Consider the following 16,690-nt stretch of genomic DNA (forward strand, 5'->3'; position numbering starts at 1 on the left):
CCTGGGGAAAATGACTTCACTTCTCCGTGCTAGTGTGTTCACATGGGTCACTAGGTTTGTGGTGAGGTGTGAGTTAGTGTAGGTCAAATGTTTAACAGTGCCAGGTAGACAGGAAATGCTCAGGAAGTGTTGGCAGCTGGGCTACTGGAAGCTTTCGGTAGAGTGTGTTCACAGGGTACACACAATGGCTTGCTGAACTGGATCACCTTCAGTTGGCTTTTGAAATGCAAGGAGATAATTACCTGAGGAAGAATCAGGTTATGAGTATTCAAGGTCAACAAGATGATCATTAATACATGTTTGTGTGAATTAAAATGTTGCCATGAGGGGCTAGATTGATGGTTCAGCAGTTAAGAGCACTGGCTACTCCTGGAGAGGACCCACGCCCAGTCCACAGCACCCACATGGCAGGTGGCTCACAACCATCTGTAATGCCAATTCCAGGAGATTCAACGACCTCTTTTGACTTCTATATAGGCACCAGGCATTAAGGTGTATACATACATACAGGCAGGCAAGATACTCACACACATAAAGTAATTTTTTTTTTAAAAGATGATGCCATAAGCTGGGTTGGCAGTACATACTCAACTATTCAGCATACTGATGCAGGGGGATAACTTGAACCAGGAATTACACACACACACACACACACACACACACACACACACACACACACACAACTTGAACCAGGAATTCAACACACGCACGCATGCACGCACGCACGCACACAAACATTCTAAAGAAAGGAGCTAGGCTCCGTGAATGAGCTGTTTCGAATCTGGCCACAGGAAAGCAGACAGTGCTCAGTGAAGGTGGAGAGCGAGCTAGCAGCCCTGCCCCACCCAAGCTCACCCCTGCTGGCTGCTGCAGTGGACCGGTGTCCATGCGTGGCTCTGCACCCGCCCCCCTACCTCTCGAAGTTCTCCTGCAGCTCCGTTAGATAGTTGTTAAAATAGGCCCACTCATTCTCGTGCAGCTGGTCCAGCTGCCGGAGCCGCTTCCTCCGAGTCTCCATGTTCTTCGTGACCAGGTGGATGATGTCAGCATAGGTCATGACAGAGTCAGTGGATTCAGCGGTCAAGGAAAGGCCCGCGGGGTTGCCCTCACGCACTGTGAGTGGCTGAGCCCTGTGCACGGGAAGGGGAGGGGAGCGTGGACTGGACAAGGACAATGCTTGGTCCTCTGGGGTTCTGGAGGAGGTACCCCAAATCCACACAGTGAGCTTCCGAGGCTGGCTAGGGCTAGCCTGGGAATAGAGACAGCTGTCCTCTCTGTAGCCTGGCAGTGCCCACCTTGTCCTAAAGCCCCCTTTGGCCCTGTCCACAGTAGGGAGGCAGAAACTACTTCTTTAGACTGTCTGCAGGAGAAAGATGGCAGCATCTGCTGCAGGGCAGGGCAGGGCAGGGCAGGACAGTGCAGTGCTGTTTCCAGAGGGTTCCCGGCATCACCACAGCACACCCGCTGAACAGTTTGGCCTTGGAGTCTGTCCCCATAATGGGGAAGGGAATGGGACTCCAACACCCTTCTCCTTGTAGGCCTGATCACTCATCTCTTGTTTTCTGGTTTGGTGTTTGGGCTTTGCTTGGTTTGGTTTTTAAGACAGTCTTACTGTGGAGACCAGGCTGGCCTCGAACTCACAGAGATCCACCTGCCTCTGCCTTCCAAGTGCTGGGACTAAAGGTGTGTGCATCAAGCCCAGCTGGACTTGGTTTTCTGAAACAGGATCCAGCAACGTAGTCTCAAGTTAAAAAGTCAGCCTCCTGCCTCACCCTCCTGAGTGCTGGCACTGTAGGTACACACCGGCACACTCAGCTTCTTGGTCCATTTCAAGTATAACGATGGGGAAAAAAGTGTAACACTGAAAAGGCCCCTCTTTCAGTCAGGTGTGATGATGCACATCTGCAGTCCAGGCACTTGGGAAATGGAATCAGGAGGATCAAGTTCAAGGGCACAGGGAGCTGCAGGAGACACTGTCTCAAAACACCGAAACAAACACCACCTTTCTCTTCTGCTCTACTCTCACCCTTGGTTAGAATATCGGCTGTCGGGGCTGGAGAGATGATGGCTCAGAGGTTAAGAGCACTGACTGTTCTCCCAGAGGTCCTGAGTTCAATCCCCAGCAACCACATGGTGGCTCACAACCATCTGTAACGAGATCTGGTGCCCTCTTCTGGCCTGCAGTCATACATGCTATATACACAATAAATAAATAAATCTTTAAAAAAAAAAAAAAAAGAATATCAGCTTGTCAGGGACCTCCTCTGTCACCTTCTGCATCTCCATTTATCTATTTACGAAAGGGGGTAAAAGCCAGGCCTGGTGATTTACAGCTGTAATCTCAGCACTCATGAGGCTGAGGCAGGAGGATTGCCCCGAAAAGAAGAGATGCTTGTCCTTTAGGGGACGGTGACACAGCAATGTGGTTCTCCCTACAGTGGCAGTCATACACCGCCCAGTCACAACACCATAGCTGGGCAGGACAGCTTCACTTTGGGAGCTCGGAGGGTAAGGCTGCTAAGGTTGGTACGTCCCAGCCAGGTGCCGCCTCTGAGCCACGGGTACCTAAAGAATGCGGTGATGCCGGGACAATGTGGGCCACGCTGCCTCGTGGCAGTTGTCATTATCCTTCAGAAATGTGTGACATGAGGCTCTAAGGGCAGGAGAAGAAAAGGAGGTTCCTGGTGCCCTCCTGCCCAGGAGCCAGCAAAGGCAGTGGAGTACCACGCATGTGCTGGGCACCCTCCACTGCTCTGGGAATCAGTCTGCAAAAGCGCTCCTGAAGCTGGGTGGTGGTGGCACACGCCTTAAATCCCAGCACTCGGGAGGCAGAGACAGGCAGATCTCTGTGAGTTTGAGGCCAGCCTGGGCTACAGAGTGAGATACAGGCCAGCCAGGGATACACAGACAGACTTTGTCTCAGAAAACAAGCAAACAGCACCCCTGAGGCAGAAACCCTCATTTTGATCTTACAGATGAAAGAAGTGATGCCTACAGAGAAACTGGAATGTTTCCCAAGTCACTTGGCTGGCTAGTGTGCCATTAGTTCCAGAGTCTGGAGCTATCTGGACAAACAGGGCAAACTGACGCCCAGCAGAACCCCTGTTCTAGCCTCAAGGCACGTTGCTAAGGCTCAGGATACCAACACGTGCTGCACCTGTTTCCCAAGAGCTGAGCTTTTTACCAACTCCAAATGGAGCTGGGGCAGAGGCGGTTAGATGAAATTCTCACATGGACACCAAAACTGATGGTCCAGACACTCTGGGGCCAGTGAGCATCAGGGAGGCTATGGTACCTACCTTCACGCTGAAAGATGAGAAAAGGTGGTTCTGTATGTGGACAGTTTCCACATGCTCAGGGTCTACTGGCCAGTCCCCAAGGCCTAGACTTGAGGCTCACCTTAGCACACGAGCAAGACTGTACCCCTGAGGTGCATACCACGGCTGCTCCTACCAAGTACCCACTGTGTGTCAGGCTACGCACTAAAGCCTGGATGATTCCCCTCCATGCCTGCTTCTGCAAAGAGGTGGCAGGAGCCTGGTGACAAGGATATGGGACGATTTTGGTCTTTTCTCTCCGGCTGATCAGCAAATCCTGGCCTTTAAGTGGCAGCTTCGAGTAGTTGAAGAAGTAGTACATGATTAGCGGGCTCTTCCCGTAGAGGTTGAATTGGTTTACAGTCAGCTTGGGGCTACTGCAGGCAGGGTGGGACTAAGTGCGGAGAGAAAGAAAAAGAAGAGATGTTGTCATGTGAGATGATGAATGTCGTCAACTTGACCGGAATTAGACCCACTGGAGGAAGAAGTCTCCAAACACACGTGAGGGATTATTTAGCTTCTGGGCATATCTATGAGGTTATATATATATATATATATATCTTTAACCTTGATTGATTAAAGATCTATCTTCACTGTGGGTGGGGCTATTCCGGTGTAGGGATCCTAGACTGTCTGGCTTGGAGACCACGAGCTCAGAACCAGCATTTACGGCTCTCTGCTTCCTGAGTGCGGACACAACATGACCGCCTGCCTCAAGCTCCTGCTGCTGGCATTTCCCCACTTTGATGGTCTGTTACCATGAACCCAAACAAAGTCTCTCTCCCTTAGGTTTTTCTTCTCAGGTTATCTTATCAGAGCAGTAGGAAAGGTAAGCGACACTCCATGTTTCCAGCACCCATGCCTCTGACTCAGTAACTCCAGCTCTACGATGCCTCCTCGGGGAATGGCCAAAACAAAGAAAAGTTCTACATGTGGGCTACTGCAAAAACAAATAGCTGCTTCGCCTCGTCAAAATGGCAAGAAATAATTGGACAATGCACAACACAGGCCTAGGGGCAAGTGAATTCCAATTTGTACTATTTTCTTGTGGAACAATCTAAAATGTATTCTGCTCTAGTAATTCCATTTAGTAAGTTTTTTCTCCATGTACACTTGTACATGTGTAAACCAATACACACACACACACACACACACACACACACACACACACACAAATTTAGCAAAAACTTTAAAGACTGTTTGAATTTTTCACCAAGGGCAAAGATTATCATTCTAATTAGTAAGCAGGCTGTTAGAAAAGGGAGCTGAGTGTGGTGTGTGGTGATATTTTGTCCCTCAATATATTGTGTACCCTAATAAACTTATCTGGGGTCAGAGAACAGAACAGTCACTAGATAGACATAGAGGCCAGAAAATGGTGGCACACACACCTTTAATCCTATCACTTGGGAGGCAGAGATCCATCTGGATCTCTGTGAGTTCAAAGCCACACTAGAAACAGCCAGGCATGGTGATTCATGCCTTTAATCCCAGCACTTGAGATCTCATGTCTTGCTTGGGAAAGACACACACCTTTAATCTCAGGAAGTGATTGCAGGAAGCAGAAAGGTATATAAGGTATGAGGACCAGGAACTAGAGGCTTTTAAGATTTTAGGCTTTTAGCAGCAGTTCAGCTGAGATCCATTTGGATGAGGACTCAGAGGCTTCCAGTCTGAGGAAACAAGATCAGCTGAGGAATTGGTGAGGTGAGGTTGGATGTGGCTTGTTCTGTTTCTCTGATCTTTCAGTGTTCACCCTAATACCTGGCTCTGGGTTTGTTTATATTAAGACCTTTTAAGATTCTTGTTACAGTGCAAGGTCAGCAGTTGGGAGGCTAAGGCAGGGAGATCTGCAGTTCAAGGTCAGGCTGGAAAACAGTGAGACCTTGTATTAATTGAAAAAAAAAGAGGCCGGGCGGCGGCGCACACCTTTAATCCCAGCACTCGGGAGGCAGAGGCAGTCGGATCTCTGTGAGTTCGAGGCCAGCCTAGAAAGGCGCAAAGCTATGCAGAGAAACCCTGTCTCGAAAAACCAAAAAAAAAAAAAAAATAAATAAAAGAAAAGAAAAGAGAGAGAGAGAGAGAGAGAGAGAGAGAGAGAGAGAGAGAGAGAGAGAGAGAAAGCCAGGTGGTGGTGGTGCACACTTTTTTTTTTTTGGTTTTTCGAGACAGGGTTTCTCTGTGTAGCTTTGCACCTTTCCTGGAACTTGCTTTGAAGACCAGGCTGGCCTCGAACTCACAGAGATCCGCCTGCCTCTGCCTCCCGAGTGCTGGCACACTTTTAATCCCAGTACTTGGGAAGCAGAGGTAGGCAGATCTCTGAGTTCGAGGCCACTCTGGTCTACAAAGCAAGTTTCAGGATAGCCAGGGATACACATAGAAACCCTGTCTGGAAAAACCAAAACAAACAAACAAACAAAAGGCAAGCGGTAGTGGTGTTGGATGGCAGCAGATTCTACCAATTTTTGCCTTCTTTTGGCAACCCAGCTCTCTTCACAGTAGGCAAGTGTTCCACCACGTCATGTCACATCCTGGTCTGGAAATGCTGTATTTCTTTTTTTTTTTTTCTTTCTTTTTTTTTTTGTTTGTTTTTTGAAACAGGGTTTCTCTGTATAACCACCATACCTGTTCTGGAACTTGCTCTGTAGACCAGGCTGGCCTCGAACTCACAGAGATCTGCCGACCTCTGCCTCCCCAATGCTGGGATCAAAGGTGTGCACCACCACGACCAGCCGCTGTATTTCTTAAAGTGATGAGATCACATGCCTCTTTGGCCACAGCTACCCATCAAGACCTTTCAGCTGAGCCGGCTGGTCTCTGCACTTCTTCCCATCGCTCCTGCAGGTTCTCAGATGTCCCGTTTGTCATCACTGTTAAAATCTATCACTATCCAGTCTAACTCCTCCTCCTACCCAGACAATCTACAGATTAGGTCACGATTGCTCCACTCCTTCCTTCTGTCTGTACAGCAGATCCAGCAGCTCTAAGCACCAAGGACCAAAGATGGCCGGAGCTGGTTTTCTGTTTTCCGTTTTCCAGACAAAGGCTTTAGGCTTTCACAGATGGTGAGGGGCAGCACAGGGATCTGAACCCACTGAGAAGGTGTATTTATTTCTACAACAGAAGAGGAAGCAGGCTCACACAGCTCTCTTTCTGTTGCACATGGGGGTCTGAGTTTTAAGTAGAAAAAATATTATTTACGCCTTCAGAGAACAAGGTCTTGACTCTGTAGCCCAGAATAGCCTAGAACTTGCTATGTAGCTCAGGCTGGCTAGAATGCTTAGCAATCCACCCACGTCAGCCTCCTAAGTGCTGATATTACAGGTGTGAGCTACCACACCTGGCTGCAGCAGGGAATTCAAATACAGACAAAACACTCTGACAGTGGGTGTCTTCTTAACCCAGGAGTCATCCTTAGGAGACCTGCTGGCATCATCTGGGTTGTAATCAGATGAAGATGCTCTGGCCGCATCTCCTTTAAATCACCTCCGCTCTGAAGTCAGAGACACTCATCAGTTAAAAATGTTTGCTGCTCTTCCAGAGGACACAAATCTGGCTCCCAGTGACCATGTCAGGCGACTCAACAGCCTATAAGTCCAGCTCCAGGGGTTCGGACACCCTCTTCTGGCCTCTGAGGACACCTGCACTCACATGCACACACACACACACACACACACACACACACACACACACACACACACACACTCACTCACTCACTCACACAAATTAAAAACAATGAAATAGTTTTTAAATTTCCAATATTATGCTCACCTTTTTCAGTAACAAACTCATGCACGCTCTGGCTTCTGATATCCTCTTGACTTGCTGTGTGGGTTTCCTGGAGAACAGGGTTGTTACAGGGTGATCTGTCAATGTGATATAGCAAAGAAGTGATCATGGGTATTTGCCCAGGGAAAAGGAAGAGTTTGGGGTGGGTCTCAGCTTCCTGCTAGAGTGAAAATGCCCTAGTGTGTTGGTATTGGTGCAAGATGTCAGACCTCTGGAGTCATCTGGCTCCACTTGCTTTATAGCCAGGCAAACAGCTATAAGCCATTTTGGCCCATCTATCTGTCCATTGTGGTGGTATTGTGTTCCCCAAAATATTGTGTACTCTAATAAATTTATCTGGGGTCAGAGAACAGACAGCCACTAGATACAAAGGCTAGAAAATGGTGGCACTCACGCCTTTAATCCTAGCATTCCAGAGATAGAAATCCCTCTGGATCTCTGTGAGTTCAAGGCCACATTGGAAATAGTCAAGCATGGTGACACACGCCTTTAATCCCAGAAAGCCAGCCTTTAATCCCAGGGAGTGGTGGTAGAAAGCAGAAAGATATATAAGACGTGAGGACCAGAAACTAGAAGCATTTGACTGGTTAAGCATTTGGCTGGTTAAGCTTCAGGCTTTCGAGCAGCAGTTCAGCTGAGAGCCATTGGGATGAGGACATAGAAGCTTCCAGTCTGAGGAAACAGGACCAGCTGAGGAACTGGCAAGTTGAGATAGCTGTGGCTTGTTCTGTCTCTCTGATCTACCAGCATGGACCCCAATAACTGGCCTCGGGTTTGATTTTATTAATAAGAACTTTTAGGATTCCTGCTACAGTCCATCCTTTAATCTATGCCACAAATAATTACTGAATATCTATTCCATACCAAGTTCATGCTGGATGCTAGAAAAGAAAGAACACATAAATAGTAAGTGTCACACTAACTCAGGTACCATGATAAAGTATCTGCAGGAACAGCATGGTCACAGAATAAAGAAAGACCCAAAGCTTTTTTTTTTCCCCCCTGAGACAGGGTTTCTCTGTGTAGCTTTGGAGCCTGTCTTGGAACTCACTGTGTAAACCAGGCTAACCTTGAACTCACAGAGATCTACCTGCCTCTGCCTCCAGAGTGCTGGGATTCCTTATAAAAAACGGAATGGCCAGGAGGTAGGCAGGAGAGAGATAGGCGGGGCTGGCGGGCACAGAGAATAAATAGGAGGAGACAGGGTTTCTCTGTGTAGGCTTAGCTGTTCTGGAACTCAATCTGTAGACCAGGCTGGCCTCGAACTCAGAGATCTGCCTGGCTCTGCCTCCCGAATGCTGGGATTAAAGGCGTGCGCCACCACTGCCCGGCTTCCTCTCCTTTCTCATGTCCCTATAATTTGTCACCACCGCCCAGTGACTCAAAGCTTTTTAAAATGCCATGCAGCAACAGAATGGGTGTTGTAGCTACAAGGCAAAAAAGCTTCTGCACAGAGCTGTGGTTTCCTGTAGGAGATCAGCAGAGAATGCTTGAAGACAAGCAAACACATAACGGGTCACCCGAAAACAGACCACTAGCATGGCTGCAGCGCTCTCCATGGGAGCACTGGAAGGCTGGGACCAGTGGAACCAAATCACCAACACACCAAGAGAAACAGCACCATTAGTCTAGGGCGGGGATGTAGCTCAGCGGTAGAGCGCTTGACTAACATGCACAAGATCATAGGTTCAGTCCCCAGCAGCAGGAAGGAAGAAAAAACGTCTTAGGCTAGAGAGATGGTTCATAGGTTAAGAACACATGCTACTCTTCCAGAGGACCAGAGTTCTGTTCCTAGCATCCACATCAGGAAGCTCACAATGGCCTTTAACTCCAGCTCCAGGGGATCTGATGGCCTCTTCTGGCCTCCAAGGGTATCCAAAACCTGTGGCATACACTTACAAAAATGTACACATATATACATAATATTGAATAAATATAAAAATAAATCCAGGACTGTAGAGAAGACTCAGCAGTTAAGAGCACTCACTGCGCTTGCAGAGGAACACGGTTTGGTTCTGAGCACCCACATGGCAGCTCACGGATGTCTATAGTTCTAGTTCCAGGGGACCCAGTATCCTCTTTTGGCTTGTCTAGGTACCAAGCACCCACATGGTGCGCATGCATACATGCAGGCAAAACACCCCCATACATAAAATAAATAATAAGTAAAATCTAAAAAAAAAATATTTCAAAGCTGTAAACTGAAGTAGGATAAGACAAATTATGGAGACATGAGAAGGGAGAGGAAGCCGGGCGGTGGTGGCGCACGCCTTTAATCCCAGCACTTGGGAGGCAGAGGCAGATGATGGCTTTCTGAGTTTGAGGCCAGCCTGGTCTACAGAGCGAGATCCAGAACAGCTAAGGCTATACAGAGAAACCCTGTCTCAAAAACCTGGGGTGGGAGGAGGAGTCCAATTACTCTAGAGTCTGATTAACATTATGCCAGCTAAGAAGCAAGAAATCCAGCACAATCAATCCCACCCTGTGGGAAAGGCTGATAACAGTACCCCTTTCATATGCAGGCACTTTATGTTAAAACAGCAGTTAAGGCCTGAATGTATATGACCCTGGATAGGGCCTCATTCCTAATAAAAAGCCGAACGGCCAATAGGTAGGCAGGAAAGGGACAGGCGGGGCTGATGGGCACAGAGAATAAATAGGAGGACTCTAGGCTCAAGAAGAAGGGAGAAGGGAGAAGAGAACGAGGGTGAGAGAGGGGGGACACACCGGGGGCCAGAAGCCAGAGCCACCAGCCAGCCATGGAGACAGCAGGAAAGTAAGGTATACAGAAAAAAGACAGGTCAAAAGCCCCCCAAGGCAAAAGGTAGATGAAGAGAAACGGTTTAAGTTAAAAAGAGCTAGGCAGACACGTGCCTAAGCAAGGCTGAGCATTCAAAACTAATCACAAGTCTCCATGTCATGATTTGGGAGCTGGTTGGTGGCCTGAAGGGAAAAGCCTGGTCCAGCACCTCACTTGGAGAAGCCTACATGCATGCTCTCAGGTGGACCACATTTTCCTCTGCATCCCTCCTTTCTCCTGATCCTTGTGCTTAAACCTGTTCAAATCTCTGCAGTGGCTGCAGGGATGGCTCCATGGTGAAGAGTGTTGGCTGCTCTTCCTGAGGACCTGGGTTGGTTCCCAGCACCTTTCTACAGTGCCTCACTGGAACTGCCTGGAACTCCAGCTCCAGGGATGTGATGCTCTCTTCTGAGCCTCTGAGGGCATCCGCACATATGTGGTATACACACACACATAAATAAAAATAAAATAATCATATATATGTGTGTGTGTGTGTGTGTGTATCTTTAATAAAATCTCTACCTCTGCTTTGCTCTACTGATGGGTCCTGGAATTCTTTTCAACACTGAAGCCATGAATACTAGTTTGGACTGAGTAAAGGTCCCCAGACCCCTAGGGGAACTCCTCAGACTGCTAAGGATGGCAGTGTGGAGCTGCAGCCTGTGAAGTTGACATAATGAACAGGGTCAGGAGCCCTGGCACTCTTGACACTTGAGGGCTCTTGGTAATAGAATATTATTTTAAGATGTGTTACTTTTTGTTTATGTTGTATTTGTTTAACTCTGTGAAGCTGTGTGACTGTGCCTGTCTAAAACACCTGATGGTCTAATAAAGAGCTGAACATCCAATGGCGAGGCAGGAGAAAGGACAGGCGTGGCTAACAGGCAGAGAGAATACATAAAAGGAGAAATCTGGGAGGAGAGAAGAAGTAGCCAGAGAAGGAGGAGGACTCCAGGAGTCAGCCACCAGCCACCCAGCCAGCCATGGAGTAAGAGTGAAAGTGAGATTAAAGAAAGGGAAAAGTCTAGAGGTGAAAGACAGACAGGATAATTTAAAGTTAAGAAAAGCTGGCAAGAAACAAGCCAAGTTAATACCAGGCATTCATAATTATGAATAAGCCTCCGAGTGTGATTTACTTGGGAGCTGGGGGGCGGGCCCCTCAAAAGAGCCAAAAACAACTAACAACAGCTCTTTGTCAGGAGAACATCTTGTGCACTGAGGTGCTTATATTGACTGAAACAAAATGCACCCTCTCCTAGCCATATTTCTTGGTGCCAAGGCCCAGGTCAAACCCAAGGGCATAGCTAAGTATGTTCAGATGGACCCATACAACGTAGGGGTAATAACTGAGAAGCAAGCCAGCCTTGCCCTCCACAGCAGCCTGCTTACCTTTCGTGTTGTAGCATCGTGAGCTTTCCTCTGCGGTCAGCTTCCTTGAAAAGCCTCTCTCGTGGATTGTAGAGAAACTAGAAGACTGCTTCAGTGATGTGGGATGTCCTTCTGCACGCTGCAAATATGTGTTGCTTTTATTGGTTGATGAATAAGGCTGCTCTGGCCTATGGCAGGGCAGAATATAGCTAGGTGGGAAAGCCAAACTGAATACAGGGGAAAAAAAGGGCAGACACTGAGAGACACTGAGGGCCACAGGGGAGCAAGATGTAATGGAACACAGGTAAAGTCATGAGACCTGTGGCGATACCAAACCATTTGTAATTAATATAAGCCCCCGTGTGTTTATTTGGGGCCGAGTGGCTGTGGAACACAGGAAAACTTCCAGCTACACTTTAGGGGAGCATTTTTTTTTTAAAGAATAGTTAGTAAAACTGGTATGAGAGAGATACTTGTGCCTTTGCTGTACCTCATCATCCTCAGTAAAGAAACGTGTAAGAAGAGCTTTCTGGACCAGCCTGTCAATTTCAAGACCGTGGCAGAGAGAAGGGGGTCAGAGGGGAAAACAAAGGGATGATGTGGTGTGGGGGCCAGGCAGCAGTGGGCTGTCACTCAGCAGCTAGGGATCTGGAGCAGCCACAGAATATCTTTGCTGCCTGGGCTTCCTTAAAGATGACCGGCCACAACTTGCAATGTGCACCGTGGCTCCCGGAAATGGATCCAAACCCACTGCCATCATTTCTAAGTCTGGCAGTGCCCGGCCTTCGTTAACGTTTCCTTAAGCAACTGCTGTGGTATCCGGTGCTTGCCAATCACTGAAACCTAGTCCCTGTCTTGAAGCACCCCAGATTGGCAGGACGCTTTCATAACAGTGGCTCAAGCTTGGACCTGCTCTCCCATAGAAACCACGCTGAGGCTCAGGACTCTTGACTTTTCCCACCTTCGGGTTTCACTCTAAGGACACTGTCCCCGGGGACCAAGATGGCAGCCAGAGCACAGGTCACCACATTCACACTCCAGGAGGCTGACTAGGAAGGATCCATACAAGCCTCTCAAAGGAAGGAAGGTTCCCATAAACTGACACATAGTCCGTCCCCATATCTCACTGACTCCACCGACCAGTCACAGTCACACAGCTATGCACAGACATGGCAGAGTCAAGGAAATATCTTCACTGTGGTCATGTACTTGTACAACAACAACAAAAAATCCCAAGTGTGACAACAAATAATGGAGAGGATCTGAGGGCGAGGAGCCCTGAGTCGCTCCTGATGTGGGGTACAAATTAATACAACTTTTATGAAAATCAGTTTAGAGGTTTTTCAAAAAGTGACAACTAAAACTGCTGTGGGCTGCAGGAATATATCATAAGAACTCAGCTGGTTATGGCAAAGTCACTACCTGGAGGGATCAGGGAATTCCTCCAGAGGAAGCCAAATTCCAAGGAGCTTTTGGTGTTACTTGGCTTGTTATATATCAGCTGTCTTCTGTTATGAAAATCATGTGTGCCTTCATAGTTTTCCCAATTGACTTTTCCCTAAGAAGGGCTAACAGTGTGGACTGATCACTGTCTGGACATACACATTCCAGGTATTTGGAGAACAGCCTCAGGAAAGGCTTTCTCTGGAATCAGATATCTCCCTTGGCCACTTTCAAGGACTAGCAGTAATAACAGTCCACATGCAAGTCTCCTAATTTAAGATAAATTCCACAAAGAGACACCGCCTAGGTCAGGTGCATGTTCAGTAATAGCTTTACACAATTTAGCTCGGACCCTTCTTTCTTACACCTTACTAACTTTATAGACCTCTAACTCCTTACCTAACCACTTCTAGGAATATTTAGACAACCTTCTGCACTGACAGCTATGCTCAGCCAGAACCCCAGTTCAAGCCTCCCTGTAATTATCATCATTGGCAGCATCCAGCCAGGTCCATCCCCAGATGGAGGAAAGTACTTTATCAGAGATACCTCTGTACTCTCTAAGAACAGACTTAAGCATCTGGGCTACCTGTTTGAGAAGGCCTGGCGGATGTGCCAATTAAGCTTTACTTCCTCCTTTCCCAAACCTTACCTCTAGTTCCAGATCTCCCTTTAACTATCACCAGAGGCATCTAGCTGTGCACAGGTTGCCTAGTGACTGAGCACACTTTCCCCCACCCTGCAGAAAAACGGCAGATAGCTTGGACAGATAGGAGCCACAGGAAAAAAAGACAGTTTTATTTTCTCCCATTGACCTAGCAACTTATAGATTCTTTTTTTTTTTTTTTTTTTTTTTTTTTTTGGTTTTTCGAGACAGGGTTTCTCTGTGTAGCTTTGCACCTTTCCTGGGACTCACTTGGTAGCCCAGGCTGGCCTCGAATTCACAGAGATCCGCCTGCCTCTGTCTCCCGAGTGCTGGGATTAAAGGCGTGCGCCACCACCGCCCGGCAACAACTTATAGATTCTTAACATTTTCTACTAATCACGTTTAAGAGTTTAATAGTTGAGCACATAAGATCCCTCTTCTTAGATATTACCCGAATTTAGCCTTTAGTTAATTCATTTCCCCATTGGTCACTTCCCTTTGGGGTTGCAAATGATAATTAACAGTTACTATGTGATTCTTATCACCCCTCCGTTTGACCCTGGAAGCCTGGCTTTGTACTGCTAAGGGAATACTGCTTGTAAGTGTATATATACCAGGACTTCCAGGACACATGAGGGACAGAGAAAAGAAAAGAGAGTGAAAGAACTAGATGGGTAAGAACTTGAGAGGAACAAACTGAGATGGGGAAGAACTAGATTGAAGGACTAGAAGAGAGTACTAGAGGAACGATATAGAAGATGAGGAAGAGTCAGGTGGGGAAGTACTAGCTGGGTAAGAGCAAGCTGAAAAGGACCTAGATGAGGCAGAATTAAGATGAGAGAATTAAGATAGAACTTAGATAAGTATAGAGAGAAATCAGGCAAGAAAGGAGCTAATCATGAGAACAGAACTGAAGCTGTGTATATAGAATGTTATGCCAGAGGAATTAAAGCAAGTGGACTATGGAGCTCAGTGTGCTGAGATTCTATTTCCTGAAAATAGTCCTCGCCGTTAGTAGTTCTCTCTCCTGAGCCCCTGGGATGTATACTATTAAGGCTGGTCCCTCTAATATTATACAAGATAGAACTACCATATGACCCTCACTCCTGGGCAGACATTCGAGCACAGATATCCTCACACCTAACCACCCAAACATGTTTGCAGCTGCTCTGTTCACTTCAGCGGGGAGATGGAAGCTGCCCAACTGTCCATCAACACACGAACAGATCATGAGAATCTAGCCCACCTCACATTTCTGGGAACTGGCCAATCCATGTCCTCAGCTTTCACTCCTGCCTCAACTTCCCTCACCTACAAAGCTCTGTATCACCCCCGCCTCTCTGTTCCCTGAGTAGCTCTATCTCTCTCCCTCCCTCCTTCTCTTCCTTCTGTCTCAGGGCCTTAGCACAAGCTGTCCCTGCTTCCTAAAAGGCTCCCCATTCATTCTCCCAATAGCTCCTCAGGTTCTGAGCTCACACGGTACTTTCTGGGAGCACCATTTCTCACACGCACACTCTTCCTCTCCCCATCCCAGGGTAAAAGCCTCACACTGCTCTCCTTCTTCAACCCTTCCCATGTACCACACCTGCCTGAGACAGACAGAAAAAGCCACGAGAGGAACTGGTGTTGTGGACTCGTGTCCAGGTGGGCTGCTGATAGGAGCCGACTGCTTCCTGAAGGACACAGAGAATACCCAGGACGGCCAGTCCCCAAGAACACTGTTTATGAGACAGAACCTCTCAGTGGCCTGGAACTCCATGAGTCGACTGACTGGCCAATGATCGCTGGCCGAGGATCTGCCCGCCTCTACCTCCCCTGCAGTCAGGTGACAGGCACATAACATCATACCCAGCCTTTTTTACATGGGTTCTGGGGACTGAACTCAGTCTTCATGCTTTTATCAACAGAGCTATCTTCCAACTCAAATTCCTCCTTATAGAGGCTGCCATCCACCACCTTCTTTAAAACCCACTGAAGGAATGGAAGACTTGACCGAGTCTTTGACAGGTTTCTGGGAACTCTGATTTATAGCTGAGTCACAGAAGAAGCGGATCTATTACAGGTCCTCAATGCGTGAGCAAGACAAGGGCAGGTGGCAGGTTGGTCTTGGAGAAACCACGGTTTGGTGTCCTGAATTCTGGACTCTCGGATAGTCTGCAGCCTCTGAAATGCATGTTTTGAATGCAGCCAGCTGCATTCACTGAGCAGATGGGGGACTGTCTGCTCATGGTTAGAGGCTCTATCACCAGCGCATCCAAATACCCCTTCAGTCCTGGTTTGCCATTCAAATTTCAGCTGCTTTCAAGATTCCAGTTTTTGATTATTCTATTTCCAGGACAGAAGATGGGATCTCTCAGCTGGGTTCTTGCAATAAATGTCAGAAGGCTTTCTGTGTTTCGGTACAAAGGAACCTATTTGTTTTGGGCACTGTGGCTGGCAGTGCCCAAATAGTGACTAATATTTTGATGCTGATCTCTGAGGGACAGCTGGCCTCAGCAATTCCCATTCTGTCTGTGCTTGGGGCAGGAGTGATATTTATAGAGCTCCATCTCATGCTAGGCCCAGGGCCTAGGGCTTACAAAGGAAGTCCCGATACCCTATGGAGTGCCTTCTTGGTGGCAGGCCTACCTCTGAAGATGAAGGTGTACAGACAGTGACAGGAGACAGCCCCTCCCTCACAGAGTGTACAGACTAGCCGAGGGAGAACTCCAACCAACAAAAAACCCTCAGTGAGGATGGGAGACCATTACAGAGGCACAGGGCATGGAGGTGGGTTGCATCATCTCTGTGCTGGGGCCCCGCCTCTTCATACTGAGTGCTCCAAGATAAACACATGGCATCTAACATGGCATCAGGCTTCCTGAGGTGTCAGATACGGGCACTCGGTCATCAGAAAAAGGCATGTTGACCTAGGGCTTCAAGATCAGTGTGGACGTGGCCATGGTCAGCATGAATGCTCAGAAAGAAAGGGGGTAGGGCTTGCTTCACCAGGAGCATCCTCTAGACGGGGCCAAGAAATGCAGCCCTGAGCATGAGGGTGAGGGGGATCATGAGGGGGTCACCGTACGCTGCGGCTGTAGTGAAGTGGTAGAATGTTTGCCCAGCAGGGTCTGGATTCTACTCTCAGGAGGGGTGAGGGAGGTGGGGGAAAAAGAGGGCGGGGGGAGATACAGAGACAGAAGGACTGAGCCCCAGATGTGAGCCTGGAGCCACAAGTCTGCCTATCTGGGGCTCAGCCTGGACTCAAAGCCTGGCTGGGTCTGCTCCTCTCAGTTCCTGGGGCTGTCCTCCATGCTCCTTTCCTAGATGGATAATCTGGGGCCTAAC

The 16,690-nt window shown here is 48.1% G+C and overlaps 1 protein-coding gene across 1 annotated transcript in view; it reads right to left on the bottom strand.

Annotated features, from left to right (window-relative positions):
- Positions 1–16,690, bottom strand: part of Fam227a (family with sequence similarity 227 member A) — a 58,417-nt gene that overhangs the window by 8,158 nt on the left and 33,569 nt on the right. Inside the window, exons 12-15 of the mRNA XM_028871155.2 lie at positions 11,296–11,413; positions 7,089–7,183; positions 3,554–3,711; positions 915–1,067 (exon numbers count right to left, since the gene is read on the bottom strand). Of these exons, the coding sequence (XP_028726988.2) occupies positions 915–1,067; positions 3,554–3,711; positions 7,089–7,183; positions 11,296–11,413 (524 nt within the window). The remainder of the gene's footprint in view (positions 1–914; positions 1,068–3,553; positions 3,712–7,088; positions 7,184–11,295; positions 11,414–16,690) is intronic.

This window comes from Peromyscus leucopus, chromosome 20 (assembly GCF_004664715.2).
Source record: "Peromyscus leucopus breed LL Stock chromosome 20, UCI_PerLeu_2.1, whole genome shotgun sequence".
Taxonomy (NCBI): domain Eukaryota; kingdom Metazoa; phylum Chordata; class Mammalia; order Rodentia; family Cricetidae; genus Peromyscus; species Peromyscus leucopus.